General features: G+C 59.1%; 5 protein-coding genes across 5 annotated transcripts; 3 read left to right on the top strand and 2 right to left on the bottom strand.

Moving 5' to 3' along the window:
- Positions 1-479: 479 nt before the first annotated feature.
- On the top strand, positions 480-3,363 carry D7B24_008090 (uncharacterized protein; the record flags this gene model as incomplete). Its single annotated transcript, XM_028642185.1, has 2 exons — positions 480-751; positions 843-3,363. The coding sequence occupies 2 exons, from the start codon at positions 480-482 to the stop codon at positions 3,361-3,363; spliced, it is 2,793 nt and encodes a 930-aa protein (XP_028498557.1).
- Positions 3,364-4,047: 684 nt separating this feature from the next.
- D7B24_008089 (uncharacterized protein) lies at positions 4,048-7,171 on the bottom strand (the record flags this gene model as incomplete). Its single annotated transcript, XM_028642184.1, has 2 exons — positions 4,048-7,041; positions 7,103-7,171. 2 exons carry the CDS (start codon positions 7,169-7,171, stop codon positions 4,048-4,050), a joined length of 3,063 nt encoding a protein of 1,020 aa, XP_028498556.1.
- A 299-nt stretch (positions 7,172-7,470) lies between these two features.
- Positions 7,471-8,706, top strand: D7B24_008088 (uncharacterized protein; the record flags this gene model as incomplete). Its single annotated transcript, XM_028642183.1, has 1 exon — positions 7,471-8,706. The coding sequence occupies one exon, from the start codon at positions 7,471-7,473 to the stop codon at positions 8,704-8,706; it is 1,236 nt and encodes a 411-aa protein (XP_028498555.1).
- A 1,038-nt stretch (positions 8,707-9,744) lies between these two features.
- Positions 9,745-14,032, top strand: DIM-2 (DNA methyltransferase Dim-2; the record flags this gene model as incomplete). Its single annotated transcript, XM_028642182.1, has 2 exons — positions 9,745-9,763; positions 9,816-14,032. 2 exons carry the CDS (start codon positions 9,745-9,747, stop codon positions 14,030-14,032), a joined length of 4,236 nt encoding a protein of 1,411 aa, XP_028498554.1.
- A 343-nt stretch (positions 14,033-14,375) lies between these two features.
- D7B24_008086 (uncharacterized protein) lies at positions 14,376-16,640 on the bottom strand (the record flags this gene model as incomplete). Its single annotated transcript, XM_028642181.1, has 1 exon — positions 14,376-16,640. The coding sequence occupies one exon, from the start codon at positions 16,638-16,640 to the stop codon at positions 14,376-14,378; it is 2,265 nt and encodes a 754-aa protein (XP_028498553.1).
- Positions 16,641-16,768: the final 128 nt, after the last annotated feature.

Raw genomic sequence — 16,768 nt, 5'->3', positions numbered from 1 at the left:
TACTCCATTCCCGTGTCTAGACGCAATTTGCAACTAAGGCTGGCCTTCTCGTTGGATTCCATCGGTCGACTTGCCCTCTGGATGGTCCTGCACCTTCTTGCATCGATTGCGGTTCATCAGACGCGACTTTTCCGACCGCAAAGGCGAGCCTTGGTGGCCTGTTGCCGTAACGATTGACCACCACTAGACCTTTTGGCGTTCCACCAAACGACCCTTACGACGACGCACTGGCGGCTGCTCGGTGAATGAACCAGAGCGCAGCGCAATTGCCAGCGCGCGCGTCCCCGTCGCGACAAAGTCCAGGCGCACCAAACCACCATCGACGCCCGCCATCGCGAACCACCCCCGTCCGCCATCACAACGAACGGGACCCGCCACCACGACCATCATCGCCCGCGGCAACCGCAACCGCTCCACGACACGCCGATTGATTCCAAGGCGCGTCGCCGCCCCTCTGGTCATCGCTTTTCCCCGTCAAAATGGCGCAGCCCACGCCATCCCTCCCTACCAACGGCACCGCTGCCTCGTCGTCGCCCGCCCTGACACCAGCTCCTGACCACATCGGCACCCCCGAGTCCGGTCACTCCAACGTCCCCGTCAAGAGAAAACGCGAGGACGACGAGCACATGAAGGACGACGACGACGACGCCGCTGATGCCGATGCCGACATGGACATGGATGATGCACAACCACCAAAAGAGTTCAAGGACCCGCAATCCATCATTCGTGACTACTTCAAAGTCCTCACCAGGTACCGTCCATCACCAACTGCACCCACGTCTGGTTCCTGCCTCCTCGGCCGTATCCGTACTGACTGGACGCTCCTTCCTTTTTTTTTGTAGTTATGACACCACACCTTCCATTCTGCAGCGACCACTGCGCGTCACCGAGACCGAAAACGAGCCCGATGCGAAACGACAAAAGTCTTCCAATGGCGCCGCTGCCGTGACAATCGCCGACAAGGTTGCCCAGGAACAGTACACACTCCTCGATGACCTTGCTGATGATCTGCTCGCGGCGGCTGCTGATCAGCTGGCCGAGCTCGAGTCCTCACGGAACGGCGCCGGTGCAGAGGAGAACCACGCATTTGTTGATGGGCTCGTGCGGTTCAAGAAGAAGGCTCTTGAGCTATTCCGCCGAGAGAAGAACTATCCCCGTGGTGCATCCGACCCCCAACAGAAGATGCAACCCGACGCGGCCACCACCGGCCGCGTGGTCCTGACTCTCTCAGGAAGCGGCCGGCAGCTCTTTTCAAGTCAGCCTCTGCCTGCGCGTGCCCAGCAGGCTATCAACATCAGTGAGACCCTGTCCCGCTCAGTTATGCCTGTCCACGTCTCCTCCGCACGCATACTGCCGAGCCGCCAGACGGAGCGCACCTACACTCTGGGAGAGCTGTTCTCGTCGCCGCGGCCGCTGCCCCCCCTCCAGCCGCCGAAACAGCCGAAACCGCAGGCCAAGGGCAATGTCTTGAACTTCTGCCACCCAGAAATCCCCGCACCGTCCAAGTATCGGACAAATACCTACTTCACCCAGAAGGTCACGGTTGGCCACTTCCTCGATTACAGCAACGCCGCCTCCTCTACCTCGCAGAGCAAGGAGATCAAGCAGAGACAGAGAGCACAGAGTCTAGCAGGACACAAGCCGTCCTCGTCCGAGTTGGAAGTGTCCGAGATGGAGAGTCTGTTCAGGGCTGCCTTTTCAAGCTTTGCTCCCTGCAAGGATGACTCGGCTGCCATGGTGCCCGCCAGCCTGGCCGGTCGCATGTACTGGCAGCAAACAGGTCAGCGAACCTTTAACCGCATGGTTGAAGCAGCACTTGAGGAGAACGAGGATGACATGGCAGGTCAGAAGCCTGATGCGACACCGCAGATTATGGATATTGACGAGGAGCTCATCCAAGAGGCGATCGATAACTGGGACGACAAGATTGACCCGGCTCTTGAGATCTGGGGCCCCCAGAAAACCGACGAGGAAAAGGATACGGAGGAGCTCCTCAAAGAAGTGGACGACCTCATTTTCACGCTTGCGTCCTATCAGCGGATTCGCAACACGTCGCTGCCATCTTCGCACAACAAGTATGCCGGGGATCCCAGTGGTGGCGACATGCTCGCGAGCGGCACCGGAGCAAATCCCTCTGAGGAGGAGATTGCAACGTACGAGGCGCTCAAGGCGCAGTTGGGTCTCATCGTCAAAATGCTGCCGCCATTTGCCGTCGCCAAGCTCAACGGTGATCAACTCAATGATCTTCTCGTGAGCACTAACCTGGAAGTCCGCACAGACCAGTACAAGGGCGTCATGGAAGATGAAGGCGCTGCTCAGGCCAGAGCACGCCAGCAACACGGTGCTGCTTCTGCCGCCACCGGCACGGCTCGGCCGTCCGGAGCTCATCGCACGCCCAGCGCTCCGTCGTACAACTATGGCAACAACCAGCCGTACGGCACGCCAACACGGCAAGGGGGCCCTCCGCAGTACTACCGCGGCAACACGCAAACCCCGATCCAGCAGCAGCCGCATCTGGGACGGCCCGCCGCTCCCCACACTATGCCGCATCCGCAATACCGGCAGCAGCCGCCTCCTCAGCAGCCGCCCCAGCAGGGGCAGCAGTTCCGGACCCAGAATACCTACCCGAACCAGTACGCGGCGCAACTGGCCAAGACCCAGACACCGTTTGGTCACCAGAACGTGCCTCAGTACGCGACTCAGCCTCGCCCGCAACAGTACGCGTACAACAATACCGGGCCCCAGGCATCCCCCACGGCTCGCTTCCAGCCGGGCTATGGCCAGACGTACCAGCCCAACCAAGGCGGCTACACCAATGGCGCTCCGAACATGCAGAAACGTACCATGTCCCCACAAGTTCCGGCGGGCCAGTACAGCCCGTCACCACCGCTCTCGCAACAGCAGCACCATCAACCCCACCCTCAACACATGTCGCACATGCAGCACCAGCAGCCACGAGCACCCTATGGCTCGCCCGCCAATCGTCCACAGTATCCCAACGGCACGCACTCCCCTGGACCAAATGCGCATGTTCAAGGTCGTCCCGCTCCCTACATGAACAGCGTCACCGACCAGAACCAGCAGCGATTGCTTGAACAAGCACGCGCCAGGGCCGCCGCCCAGCAGAACAGCAACGTCTTTGGCGACAAGATGCAGCAGGGTGGCATGGCAAACCAAACGAGCTACAACCCCGCTCAGCTCGCCGCGCAGCAGGCCCGTCTCGTCAACAATGTGGCCAACAAGCCGCAGAGCCCCGCGCCGAGACAGGGTCAGAACGGGACGCCGACTATTCCTGCGAGGGTCACGCCTGTGCCGGTGCCTGTCATTCCTGGCGCGCAGCAGCAACAGCAGCAGCAGGGTTAGGAGCAATCGACGTAGATGCCCAGCATCGAGAGGAGGGGCCTTATGTACGGTAAAGTCGTTTGCATGTGAGGATGGAAGAGAAAAGCAGAAGCAAGACGAACGAAAGTGGGAGATACGTAGCCGTTCGTACCAGGAGGTTTGTAACTTTTGCAACAACAACAAGGAGAAGAATTCTCAGTCAATGGGAACGAGAATGGATTCGCGGCTCAGCAGTGGCAATATTTCTTCGGCGTTTCGGGTGAGGCGGGGAAGCGAAGGTTATCGAGGGCTGAGACGGATGTGGGAGGGGAAAACGGGGGTGGGGGAGGCGGAGGGCGAGGGCGAGGGGGACAGACATCATACATCATCGAACGGATGAAGGGAATGGGGAGACAAAGACGAACGGGTTCGGTGAGGGGACACTTGTCCCCCGCGTTGTATAGAAGTTGTTTGCTTTTTTTCGAGATCCGCCACACGCCCCCTATCCCCTCCGGCCTAGCTACTTGCTGCCTTCTGCAGTGGGTGGTTTTTGTTTCAATATCAGTATTGCTGTGTAACTCTGGACATGTGTTTATTATCTCGTCTTTCTCATTGTCTTGTGGCAGAGGGATCAATTTATGGTGACTGTTGTTTTCGGTCAACATGTTTACTCTACTTCTTTGGTACATTCCACTTTACACCTAGCTGTACATCGTGCTGTCGCACTCACACCCTCATGCCCTGCACGACTCGATGGCGCGACTTTTCGCCCTCCGTCTGGCGCCACTCGACCTCGTCCCGACAGACATAGCGCCGGCTCGCGCGCTCTTCCGCCTGCGCGACCGCGTCGGCCCCAGGCCGCAGCTCCCTGCGATACTCCAGCAGCGCGCCGCCATCGCCGCCGTCGTCCTCGCGCTCCCTCGCGACGAGCTGCACGAAATCCTGCAGCCGCCCCAGGCGTCCAGAGACGTCGCTCTGCGTAAACGTCGCGACCTCGTCGTCGCTCGGCCAGTAGAGCCAGCGGTCCCGCTGCCCGGCCTCGACGACGGCGCGGCGCAGCGGCGCGACGACGGTCTCGTCGAGAAGGGGCTCGGCGAAGGCGCGGAAGGTGTGGAAGACGCCTGTGAGCCAGGTTGTGCGCTTGGCGTGCGTGGCGGCTATGATGCCGTCGGCGTGGCGGACGGTCCAGACGGCGAGGGCGGCCATGGCGTCGACGTCGCCGAGGGACGCGAGGGCGAGCATCTGCGTGTTCACCTCTGAGGCGCCGGCCAGGACGACCGTGTCGCCGAGCTTGGCGCTGGAGGAGGAGGCGGCGGCGGCGCCTTTCGTCGTCGCGCTGGCGAGGTCGGACCAGGCGGAGCGGAGTCTGCGGAGGGCCGCGGCCGCGAGGTCTGCCGTCGTGGCTAGGCCTGGGTCGGCGCGGTTCCAGTGGTGAAAGTGCGGTCGCCTCGTCGTGCCCTGCGGTGGGCCTGTTACGAAGAATGATAGGAGCGCAGCGTCGTCGCCGTGGACCGTGCCTCCTGTCAGGCTTTCGAGGAGCCCGTCGAGTCTGGTGTGCAGTACTTTCTGCGTTACCCGCGCGAAGCTGCTTAACATGTGTAGTGTGAGGCCGCATGATGCCTCGGCCTCTTTCATGACGTGGCCCGCCAGGAGCAAGGCGCGCTGGCTGTTCTGTTGTGGATCCCCTCCACAGGCCAGGACTCGAGATCGGGCCAGGGCTTCGAGGATAAACTCCCAGGGCGCTGGGTTGGAGCAACCGACAGCTGTCCAGCCGAGCCTGGCGACCTGCATAGCCCTTTCTATTGTACGGCTTGACATTCCGTAGCCTGGGCGGGTTCTGCAGAGCAATCGAATGACGGCGAGCAAGGTGCCCTGAGAGATCTCCTTGATTTGATCGGCCACCGAGTTGAAAGCCACGTCGGTGCCTCGTAACGCGCAGTCCACTGTAGCCTGCTGCGTCTTGCTCAACGAGCTTCGCTGCACGTACTCGACTGCCTCGTCAAGGCTCGCCGAGCGCAGCAACAGCACATTGAGACACCTCTCGTCGAGACGAACACCAGATTGTTCCATGTGTCTTGTGAGCTGCAAAACCTTGGGTGGCGCGAGGCGTGCCCTCTCAAACTCGCTGAAGTTGAGGGTATCATGCGAAAAGGTCTCTCGTCCATCGCCAGGCAGGTTATCATGGTGGGGATCCACAATATTCGCCAGCGCCTTGAGGATCATCTCGTGGAACACTTCCGTCTGGGGGGCCATCCCGGGCTGCGGCGGATGCTGGAAGGCCTGCCATGCTTCCTCTGCGCTTCTCGTGGCTCGGATCTGAGCGGCCCATATGGACTGGTCCGAGCCGTTGCGGACGGGATAGTTTGCCCGCGTCTGGATCGTCGGCGACCCATCGGGACCTAGACCCCCGAGGATATCCGTGGCGATATCGAATTCCTCCTTGGCGTAGCCCGAGTCCTGCATCATGAGACCAGCCTTGACTGTCCTGCTGTAGTACTCGTCTGCTTCCATGGCCTCTTCAAGGCCGTTCCTCGGTAGTCTGTAGGGCGGCCAGGTCTTTTTCAGTGTCGTTGTCGTGTCCCGTTCGCCGGGGGATTTCTGCAGTGCCAGCAGGACTCGACGGATACCGCGGTAGCTTTCTCGTTCAACAATGAGAGGCTTTTCTAATGTTGATGAGAATTGCAGTAATGTACGGATGGCTTCCCAGCTGTGATGAGCAGTGGCGTATGGTTTCTTCGCCGGCGGGATTGACAGCTCCTTTAAGATGAAGTTGAACGTGCGACACCGAAGTTCAAACAATCGTCGTTCCGTTGGGCCCGTAAGGGCTTCAAGATATGTAGCAGCAAGGTTCGCAATGGGAATGACAGCCTGCGCTTGAGTACGTCGAGCATGGGACAGCAACCGGCCGATGATGCCCTGAACGACGTCTGGACTATCCAGAGGCCGAGAGTCTGGCGCCAAGTTTTCTCCTTGAGGGCTTGGTCGGCAAAATTGCTCGTAGAGTGAAGTGCAGTGGTTGATGATGCCGTAGAGAGAGTGAGGGCGCAGGAGCTCTGCACGACCGGAATATGCATCATTTAGGAGGTGATTGAGGATGAAGGATGGTTTGTGTCGGGTGTCGGAGAGGAAGCGCCGCACTCGCTCGTCAGGATCGTTCGCCGTAAGAATCCAAACCCAATGGAGAACATCATCTCGCTGGTACCCCTTGGCCGTGTACGGTTCGAACTTTGTGGACCACGCAGAGACGTCGGGCAGCAGAGAGCGCACGCTGGGTTCGAGGTCTGAATTGCAGTGGAGCATCCACTGAGCTGTGAGAATGGGCAAACGAGCGCTGCTGTAGCCGGCGAGGAAGCTCGCTGCTTCGAGGTCGGAGGCCGAGAGCTCCGTCTCGCCACGGTAGAGACGGCATGCGGTGTCGAGGAGGCGCGCCGGTGTATATGTAGGCTTATTCTTCCGATCTATCTTTTTGATTGGTCGTGCTGTCTGCACAGCGTCTCTTCGAACGCTCTTGAGTTGAGGATTTCGTATGGATTGATTGTTGAGATTCTCGCGTGTAGCGTTTAATGGCTGCTCTGTCTTAGAGAAGGAGTCTGGAGTGGTCTGGTGCCTTGTTCGAGAGGCATTGCGCACATCTCGTGCCAGCTCGTCAAACCTCTGGCATGGTTCTTCCGTGGCCTTATTACTTTCGATGTGTATTGAGGATCGTGAAGTCGCCGAGAGCTGTCATAGCCGGTTGTCAGTCCGCGGAACCCCTTGGAGGATGCATGTTACGAGCACTCACCTCAGGCTTGCCCCTCGCCCGCCTCGCTAGGGCAGGGAGCTGTGATCTGGAGAAGGGCGCGCGCCACATGTCTCCATTGTAAATAGCGAATCTTACTCTGACATAGATTGAGGAATCTTGCTGGTGGTCGAGCAGAGCGCAACTGGGGGACGAGAGCCAGTGACAATCGACATGAAAATGCGAGGTTGCGCTGGCGGAGCTTCCTCGTCGAGTGCGATAAGATAAGCAAATCCAGTGCACATCATTGGTCACTCCAAGTCATTCACCGAGGTCCGCCTCGGTGAAGGTCCCTGCACCGAGAATCTTGAACTCGGAGCTCCCATACGGTCTGCCCTTGTTCATTGATTTCTTGCCGCAGACTCGCAATCATGTGGTCCTGTCAGCAAAAGGTTCCCCCGGCTCTGTGCCGTGGCCTGTTTACCACCAGGTTCGCCCCGCGGCCACGACGAGCATTCCATCTCACAAGCGCAGCTGGTCTGCCCCGAAAACGCGATTTCTTCACCTCGAATGTACTCCTCTCCTCCAACGGCGACGCCGCAGCCCACCGCGGGAGAAGCAACGATGAGCCCCAAACAGTCGAGCCAGCGGCGGCATCGAAACGCAAGCCTGTGCACCGAGCTGCCGGCGCGAAGAACTCGCTGCGCCGCGTCGCCATCATAGCCCAGCGACCATCGCAGCGGCCCGCCGATGACCCGGTCCTCGAGATGCCTGACACGACAGAATCGGCCATGGTCACGTCGGCCGTCTGCGTCGCCGAAGCTTTCAACATGACGAGCGTCCTCGACATCCTGCGCGCCCACGGCTTCGCCATTGACCCCGACAACGCCGGGTTCGAGGCGTCCGAGGTGGTGCATGCGCGCGGGGTCAACGGCGGCGACATCTTCGTGTTCCCGTCCGGGACGATCGTGACGTGGTCGCTGCCGCCGGACGTCGTGACGAAGCAGCTGATGCCGGCGGCCGAGGTGCCGCTGGCTCCGGCGCAGCGCGAGGTCGAGGACCTCGAATACACGACGGACGCGGGCCGCGAGGGCAGCGGCATGAAGGGCGACGTCGTGGTGCTGGGCACGCGGCTCGAGGCGCGCGAGGGCAACGCGCTCGACACGACCATGGCCAAGATTGCCTTCTCGTCGGGCCTCGCGCGCAGCACCAAGCTCGCCGTGCTCGAGAGCGCGCTGACGGCCTACTTTGAGAGCACGCGCGACATCCCCGCGTCGCTGTCGCGCGGCGCCGGCGTGCCCATGGGCCGCAAGTTCATCCTGCAGAAGACGGGCGAGCTGCTGAGCCTGCGGGCGCGGCTCAATCACTACTCGGAGCTGACGGATTCGCTGCCCGACATTTTCTGGGACAGCCGCGCCGAGCTGGGGCTCGAGGGGTACTACGAGCAGGTCGGCCGGGCACTGGACGTCAATGTGCGGATCAGGACGCTGAACCAGAAGATGGATTATGCGCAGGAGATCTCGACGGTGCTGCGCGAGATGTCGAGCGAGCAGCACAGCACGCGACTCGAATGGATCATCATCATACTGATCGCTGTCGAGGTCGTCTTTGAGGTGAGGCACATTGTCATGGAGTACATGCAAGACGAGGAGAAGGAGGCCGCATAGATCGCGACCCCGTGTCATGATTAGTAGACCGGTCTGAAGACCGTTAGATACCCAACTCTGTTTCTTTTCTACCATCTTGCTGCATGCGTGCGGAGAGGTTCTTCTTTGACAATGAGTCTGCGACATCTTGCACAAAGCGTGTGAACAGTGAATGTAGACGGGGAGCCATCGAACTCTACATAAGGGCACGGTAACGGAGCAACTGCATGCATACTCAATCATGTGTACCTTAACAACGAACTGGGCATTTGGCTTGACAATTGTCATATACGCTGAGAGTATTGCGAATGTACACGTTAAGAGTATCGATAGAAGCTCGGCAGTGGAGGTGGGCGGGACATATTAATACCCCCTTCAAGCTGAGGGGGTTATCGCTTCGTTCGCATCCCCAATAAACACCAGAGGAAACATCACCTGCCAGCCTGCCCCCAAAGAGTCGAGTCACGTCTATGAGGGCGCCGCCTTCTAGACCGTGACACTTGTTCATTCTCTTTATCTTCTTTGGAGTTTTCACTGATAAGCCCGAGTCTTACGGTCTATATGGCGTCATTGCTTTCGACCTACATCCGAGGACATTTCGTACATACTTCACCATCTCAGCTGCACACATTCAACGCTAAAAAGGGCACCCACGAACTTTTGAACGGGATCAACTAGAATTTTTTCCGGGAAATCGACAATTTAATTTGTTTGGGCCACTTCCCACCCAAAATCTGGATCTGGCATCCGTTGCATGCATCACCGAGTAGCTGAACTAGGCGTCTTTGTTGGGATCCTAGCACATCATCTTTTATTTCCTCGGCCTTTGTTTCGAACCTCTTGTTCCTGCCGCCATAGTCTCTTTCTTCTGCAAGCTGTCGTTCTGAGGATTCGGTACAGACCCTACAGGATCCTGGCCGGTTTTGTGTCGCCTGCCCTGCATGTGAACGCCTCAAGCGGCCTCGACGCCTTCGAAGCGCCTCTCGGCGTGCCCTCTTTATATCCGCAGTCTGGCAGTCATAATCGCTTTCCTCATGTCTCACTCGTCTTAAATCAACAATGCCATACTTCATATATGGTCCGCTCTTGCTATTCCCAGGCTCTCTGAGTGTCCTGCTGACATTTCACAGATGACGTTGACACTTCTGCCGACGACTCTTCCTCAACGCATTCCCGAGAAGTCAGTGGCATTCTTAACCCCGAGGACGCCTATGCTGGGGATACAGAAGACATTATAGAGGATGGATACTGGCCTGAAGTCGACGACGAGTGGCTTCCCGACGGCAAACGTTCTTCGACTCCCCAAGGCCGTGACGACGATGCCGTGACGCTTCAGCCCTGTGACCTCCTGCCCTGGGAAAATGACGAAATAGGCCTTGTACAAGATGAACGAGGAAAGACCCTCGGACGGCTGCTATCTCCCTCTGTGGATACTTTGGCCAGATCTCGTGGCTTTACAGTCACAATACCCGAGAGCACCCTTGTCCACCCCGTCTCCAGTTTCCCTGGCTTCTGCGCACCCGCGCCCGAGAGGAAGGAAAAGAGTGCCGTCGAAGCACTGCTGAAGAACGCCGCCTCGCCGGCCAGTGACGACTTCTTTGAAATCGAACTCGGTCAATTCGTTGTCTACAGGCACTCGCTGTCTGATCGCAACAAGCCTCCTCATCAACGACAATACCCGTACGAGATGCGCCCACTTCAGACACTATGCACCAAGGACGCCCACAGCACTCTTTACGCTGATGGGATACTTTCTTGTGGAGATGCCAAATTTTTCGTGCGTGGCATCGCCTTTGGAGACCTACCTCTGGGTAACTACGGCATGGCCGAGCCGACTGTCGGCGACCGGATCTGGATCAGCTCCACGCTCAACCAAAGAATCGGCAAGAAGAATATATACTACAAACTCACAACACCCGCCAAGGAGTACGCGCGCTATCATCATGGTTTCCTGTGGATCGCCGACCTGGCCAAGCACGTTGTCGATTACATGGCTGTCGCTGGCGACAAGAAGCGTCGCGTAGAATTTAGACATTTCAAGTCCCACTTCCACAGATGGCTCATTCAGACCCATGGCCGCAACGCCGTGTTCAATCGATGGTTGAACCAATATGGGAGGACAGACTTCCGGGTGGCTGTTAACGCCTACAGTGACTTCATTTACAAAGAGGCTCACGGTGTCCTCACCTCCCAGCAGGTCTTTTTTCACACGTTCTGGAAGGAGATTAAGAGCTACACGGCTTACAAGCCGTATGGCTTGGTACACAACGACGCGTCTGGCCGTGTTTCAGCCGATCAGTCCCCCGAGGCCGAGGAGTCCGGGTCTGGTGGGTTTGACGGTGCCTCGCCATTGCCAGGAAGCAATCTGAGAGCTCAAGATGGCAAAAGGAGCAGCACACCTCCACCAACCGTGGTGACCCCCTATATCTACGATTGCTTTGCTCACATGCCCTTTGGTCATCTGCTCGAAGAGGTCAATCTCAGCCAGCAGACAGAAAAGCTTCGAACTGCACTGATCGAACAGCAACATCTTCAGCCAGGCAATCACATGCTCCAGTCGGCCAGGCACCTCGACACGACAAAGGTTGTTCGAGCCAAAGGACTGCAACGCGCAGTATGTGTGGGCGACGTAATCTCGACGCCACGCGACGAAGGCCTAGACTCAAAATGGAAGCGTGAGGTGGCCGCGGGGTTTGACGACATCGACCGCTGGCTTGGCCTTGTGCAGAGAATACACGTCAGCAAAGCTGGTACACGCTCATTCGACGTAATTTGGATATATCGCCCCGTCGACACCATTTGCGGGCAGATGAAGTATCCCTGGGACAACGAGCTCTTCCTCTCTGACCATTGCTCTTGTTACGATAAGCACGACAAGATCGAGGAGGGAGAGGTTCTAGAGATTCATGCGATACAATGGGGTGGCTCGCCGACCTCCGCCGACTTTTTTTGCAGACAGACTTACCTGCACGAGGAGCATCGGTGGATCACGTTAAAGGAGGAGCATAAGACCTGCTCTCATCGTGCACCGCGGGTCGTCGACCCTGACAACTATCGTGTGGGAGAGACAGTGCTCGCTCTACTCGACCCGTCCGGCAAGCGACTTGAGCCGTGTGAGCTTGTCACGGCACCGACAAAGCCGGGCGTAAGAATTCAGCTTCGTAAACTATTGCGAAGAATAGAGGTCGACCCATACAGCCAAGCACGTCCAAACGAGCTCGTCTACTCGGACGAAATTTACAGCGTTCTGCTGGCCGCAGTCTACGGCCGCTGCCTCATACGTTATTACGGCCCAGGTGAAGCTGTCCAGACGCCCTACGATCGAGACGGTGTGGGCAACGCCTTTTATATATCCACCTACTTGCAAAATACGTCGGGGACGAAGACGTGCGAGCCCTTCAGCCGTGAGCGACCGTTTCCAAAGACGTTCAGGCAAGGCATGGATCCTTCGGAGGGTTTCACCAAGCTGCAAGGATTCGACCTGTTCTGTGGTGGTGGTAACTTTGGGAGAGGACTCGAGGAGTCAGGCGCCATAGAGATGCGGTGGGCCAACGACATTAACATGCGGGCAGTCCATACTTACATGGCGAACCTCGACGATCCCAGCCGCGTGAGCCCATTCGCAGGCTCCATCGATGATCTGGTGAGAATGGCACTCGAAGGGCGTTTCGCGAGCAACGTGCCGCCCGTCGGCGAAGTCGACTTTGTATCGGGAGGAAGCCCCTGCCCCGGCTTCAGTCGTTTAACGGTGGACAAGACGACCCCCAACCAGCGGAAGAACCAGTCACTCGTTGCGGCATTCGCCTCCTTCATCGACATCTACCGGCCGAAGTACGGGCTCCTCGAGAACGTCGTCGAGATGATTCAGGGGCGCAAGACGCGCGAGGAGGATGTCTTCTGCCAGCTCATATGTGCCATTGTCGGAATGGGCTACCAGACGCACTTCTTTCTGCTCGATGCCTGGACCTTTGGCTCTCCGCAGAGTCGCAGCCGCATTTTTCTCGCCTTTGCCGCACCGGGCTTGCGCCTACCCGAGGTGCCCATGCAGTCGCATCTGCCCCTGGCGATGCGCTCACGGTCCCTGGGACTGCTGTCCAACGGCGAGCCGATGCTCCGCAAGACCTTCATGCCGACGGCCTTCGCCTCCGTCACGGCGAGGCAGGCGCTCGCCGACCTGCCTGACATTGCCGACGCCAAGGCTGACTGCTGCATCCCGTTTCCGGACCACCGGCAGAGCATCGGCGTCACGCGGCTCCTCCGTCCACAGCTCAGCTGCATGCCCACCCGGCCGTGGGGCCTCAACCTCAGCACGGCATACAACAAGGGCCACGGGCCCATTACGGCGGCGGAGATGAGCCTGTACCCGCAGGCGAAACGCCAGGGACCGTCGTCCAAGGCGTTTGGCCGTCTCCACCCGGACAAGCTCATGGGCACCATCACAACGACGCCGAGCCCCAGCGACGGGTACGGCCGGGCCGTGCTGCACTGGGAGCAGAACCGCATCCTGACCGTCATGGAGGCGCGACGCGCGCAAGGGTTCCGCGACCACGAGGTCATACTGGGCACGCCGGCCGAGCAGTGGAAGACGGTCGGCAACAGCGTCGCGAGGGAGGTGTCGATAGCGTTGGGCCTCTCGTTCCGCGCGGCGTGGCTCGGGTCTCTGATTAAGGGTGACGAGCACCTGCCACTGCCGAGGCACATTGTGCGCCAGCCGAGAATGAGAGGCGTGGAAGTAGAGCAGGCCAAAACGCAACGACAGCAGCCGCAAGCCGACGCCGAAACGACGCTGGTTCGGCGCAAGAGGGGAGACACGCCCGATACACCCCTCCGCCACCCCGTCATCGAGCGGTCTACCGTAACGGACGTCTCGCACAGCTACCCGACGCCAGGGAAACACGGCACCATGCGCAGGGTCATCACCCCGCGGAGGACGAGCAGCAGACGCTCATCCCCCACGGTCGCGCACGGCATGACAGCGTACGACCCGCACGACGAATCCATCTTCGGCCCAGAGACGGTCCTGCCGATCCGCAAGCATCGCGGAGATAACGAGCGCGCAACCGACTGGCGCGGCCGCCGTGCTGTTGACGAGACGTACGCACCGCCGTCGGACTATGAGTCTGAGAGAACGACGACAACGTCTCAGGATCCCGAGGTGTGGACGCCCGAGCCGTCACGCGACTTGTCGACCACGCCCGCGACGTCCGTGGAGGAAGATCCTCGTGTGGATTCAGCTGCGTCGGCGCGGACGAGGCCGGCCAATCCGGTCATCTTCAAGTTATTCGCGAGCAAACGGAAGACGGCGGGAGAGGAGAAGCGACAAGCAAAGAGGACATGTCTGCCCTAGACGTCAGTGTGTGGAAGAAAGGCTATATTCAGTCCCTGGGGCTTTGGCATAGGAAACAATATTTTTGGAAGACGGAGCATAACCCAGGAGTAAATGATTCATCGCGTTGCATAGTACGTGAATGCCAACGGTTGCGCCGAGCCAAACATGAGAGAACAGCGAGATGGGTGATATATCATGTTTTTTCATACTTGGTTTCGCACTCTTTGTTTTAGATGTAAATGCATCACTCCGTGATAGCCTACCACCTCCATTACGTTTTCCATGTTCTCCCATATCATGGTACTTTCTTTGCAAACATCTGTCGTGGCCCAGGACCCATTATGCGTCACACTTGTCTTCCCTAGGCTGAACCTCCGACCGTCGCCGTGACGGTGATTGTCTCCCTCTCAATGATCCTCTCGCGCTCAGTAACAGTGAGCACGAGCGTCTCCGTCACCGTGACAGGCGGCGGCGCCTCGTCCGCGACGGTAGCCACAGCCTCGAGAGTCGCACTCGGCGTCGGGCTCGGGTTGATAACGACACCGCTGGCCATGATCGTTGTGGTGAGAAAAGTGGTGGGCACGAAGATGATGTCGAGGGTCGTAAAAATCGACGAGGACGAGGACAAGGACGGCGTTGGTTCTGGCGAGGGGCTTCCTTCAGGCACAGAAGAAGGCACTGGCTGCTCGGGCGCGGGGACCTCGGCGGATGGCGTGGGAGCAGGACTTGGCTCCTGAGGCGGCGTGAAGAGGATGGTGGTCGTCAGCGTTGTCTTCTCAGTCGTCTCGGGTTCCGGCGGGGGCGGCGGCGAACGGGACGCCGTGACTGTGACGGTAACGAGCTGAGTTGTCTCGGGAGTGGGCTCCGCTGGAGGATCAACAGTAACAAAGACCGTCGACACCACGGTGCCTCTGATGGTAGTCGTCGTTTCTTCGGGGGCTGCGGAGACGGGTGGGGTCTCGGCCTGTCCGGGGTTGGGGACCGTCTCCGTGGCAATGATCTTGGTGACGGTGGGTGTCACGATCTCGGTAACGACGATTCCGTCGCTAACTGCGGGGGGCGAGGCAGAGGGCTGCGGAGGGGCGGCAGAGGGCCCTTGAGAAGGAGCAGACGCAACAGGTGCAGGAGTTTCCTCAGGTGCATCAGATAGTCCGAGAATCTCCCTCGCCTTGGTGGTCTCATAACAGTCCACCATGACACCGGGAGCGTTCTCCAACGGCAGCGGGAAACAGCTCGTCAGGGGGGCTGTACAGGGGCGAATATCAAAGGATCCCTGGGTGTTGCAGAAGCCGATACCGCCCTCGACGCAGGCAGCCTGACCCACTGTGCAGGAGGACTGTCGGGTTAGGGATTCGAACATGCGGTGGAATTTCTTGGCTTCCTCCAGGTTGCTCTTTGCGACATCGGGCGCGACAGTGGAGGTCGAGTCGGGGGGTGGACCATTGTTCGTGGGAACAGAAGCGTCCGGGGTGCCGGTAGGCGAGATGACGGCCGTCGTCGAGGGCTTGACTGGTGTAGTCGAAGGGGAGGACTGGTCAGCAGGCGGCTGAGCCAGTCCCGACGTAGGCAGTGAAGATGACTCGGTCGCGGGCTCGCTCGTAGTCAAGACTGACCCGGTCGTTGTGGAAGGACTGGGGTTGATAATGGGCTCACGGGAGGATTCAACACCTGGAGCCTCCGAGGCTGAAGCTGATGGCGTGAGGGGAGCCGAGGAAGGCTCTGGGGCGGGGATGACCGACAGAGACGTCCCAGGCTCGGCTGCAACGGTCGATGACTGCTGAGGCAGTGCCTCTGTTGAGGTCGATCCGAGTGCGACAGAGGACGCAGTAGGTGTTTCTGAAACCACAATCGCAGAGGATCGCTTCACGGAAGAAGGCCCAATCTCAACCGGAAGCGACTCGGAGGCGGAACCAACGGCAGACGACTTGGATGGGACGGGGGCGGCGTCGGTGATCGTGGACAAGATGGGCGAAGGCGTGGACACGCCATTGTCCGGGGATGAGGATGGCGCAGCAGAAGACGCAGAGGGCGCCGAGGGCGCAGAGGGCGCAGAGGGCGCAGAAGGCACAGAAGGCACAGAAGACACAGACACAGCTGACGACGCGAACGAGACTGTCGATGTGATAGAGTTGACAGGCGGCGGAGCTGAGGTTGGACTGGGCTTCGGATCGAGCAGAGACGCCGGCACCGAGATGCTGCTGAACATGGAGGGTAGGTGGACCTCCTCCGAGTTGGATGGGACAACCGACGAGGCTGCGTCAGGGATGGCCTCGATGGGTGGTGAAGCTGAGCTCGGGCTCGGTGGTGCTTCAAGAGTGCTTGTGATGATGGGCGATGTCGTCTGGAGACTGGGAGTGGGACTTGGCTCGGCCGATGGTGTCGTCTCTTCCGCAGGGAACGACGATGCCGGAGGCTCTCCCAGCGAGGCCGATGAAGGCTTTTTGGGAGAGATGCTTGGGATCGAGGATGAGGATGCTAAGGGTGGGTCGTCTTCTATGGTTGAGAATACCGGGGTCGGCGTGACGCCAGCATCGTCCCTTCGTTCCTTGCCACCACGACTGACGGGACCAGCCTGCGTGGAGGCAGAGAGGAGAGCAAGAAGCAAAAGCTGGATGTTAAGTCGCATCGTGGAGGGTTTTTTCTCGCGACGCGAGGATCGTCGCGGGTGAATGTTGTAGAGATCGACAGTTGCTCCGTGTACTGAGCGCGTTTTCGAGAAGAGAAGGTCGGATTAATAGGGCGTTAATTCAAAGG

Source organism: Verticillium nonalfalfae, assembly GCF_003724135.2.
Source record: "Verticillium nonalfalfae strain VnAa140/NRRL 66861 chromosome Unknown scaffold_7, whole genome shotgun sequence".
In the NCBI taxonomy this organism is placed as follows: domain Eukaryota; kingdom Fungi; phylum Ascomycota; class Sordariomycetes; order Glomerellales; family Plectosphaerellaceae; genus Verticillium; species Verticillium nonalfalfae.
The sequence above is the reverse complement of the archived record's forward strand: the minus strand, read 5'-3'. Positions and strand labels throughout refer to the sequence as shown.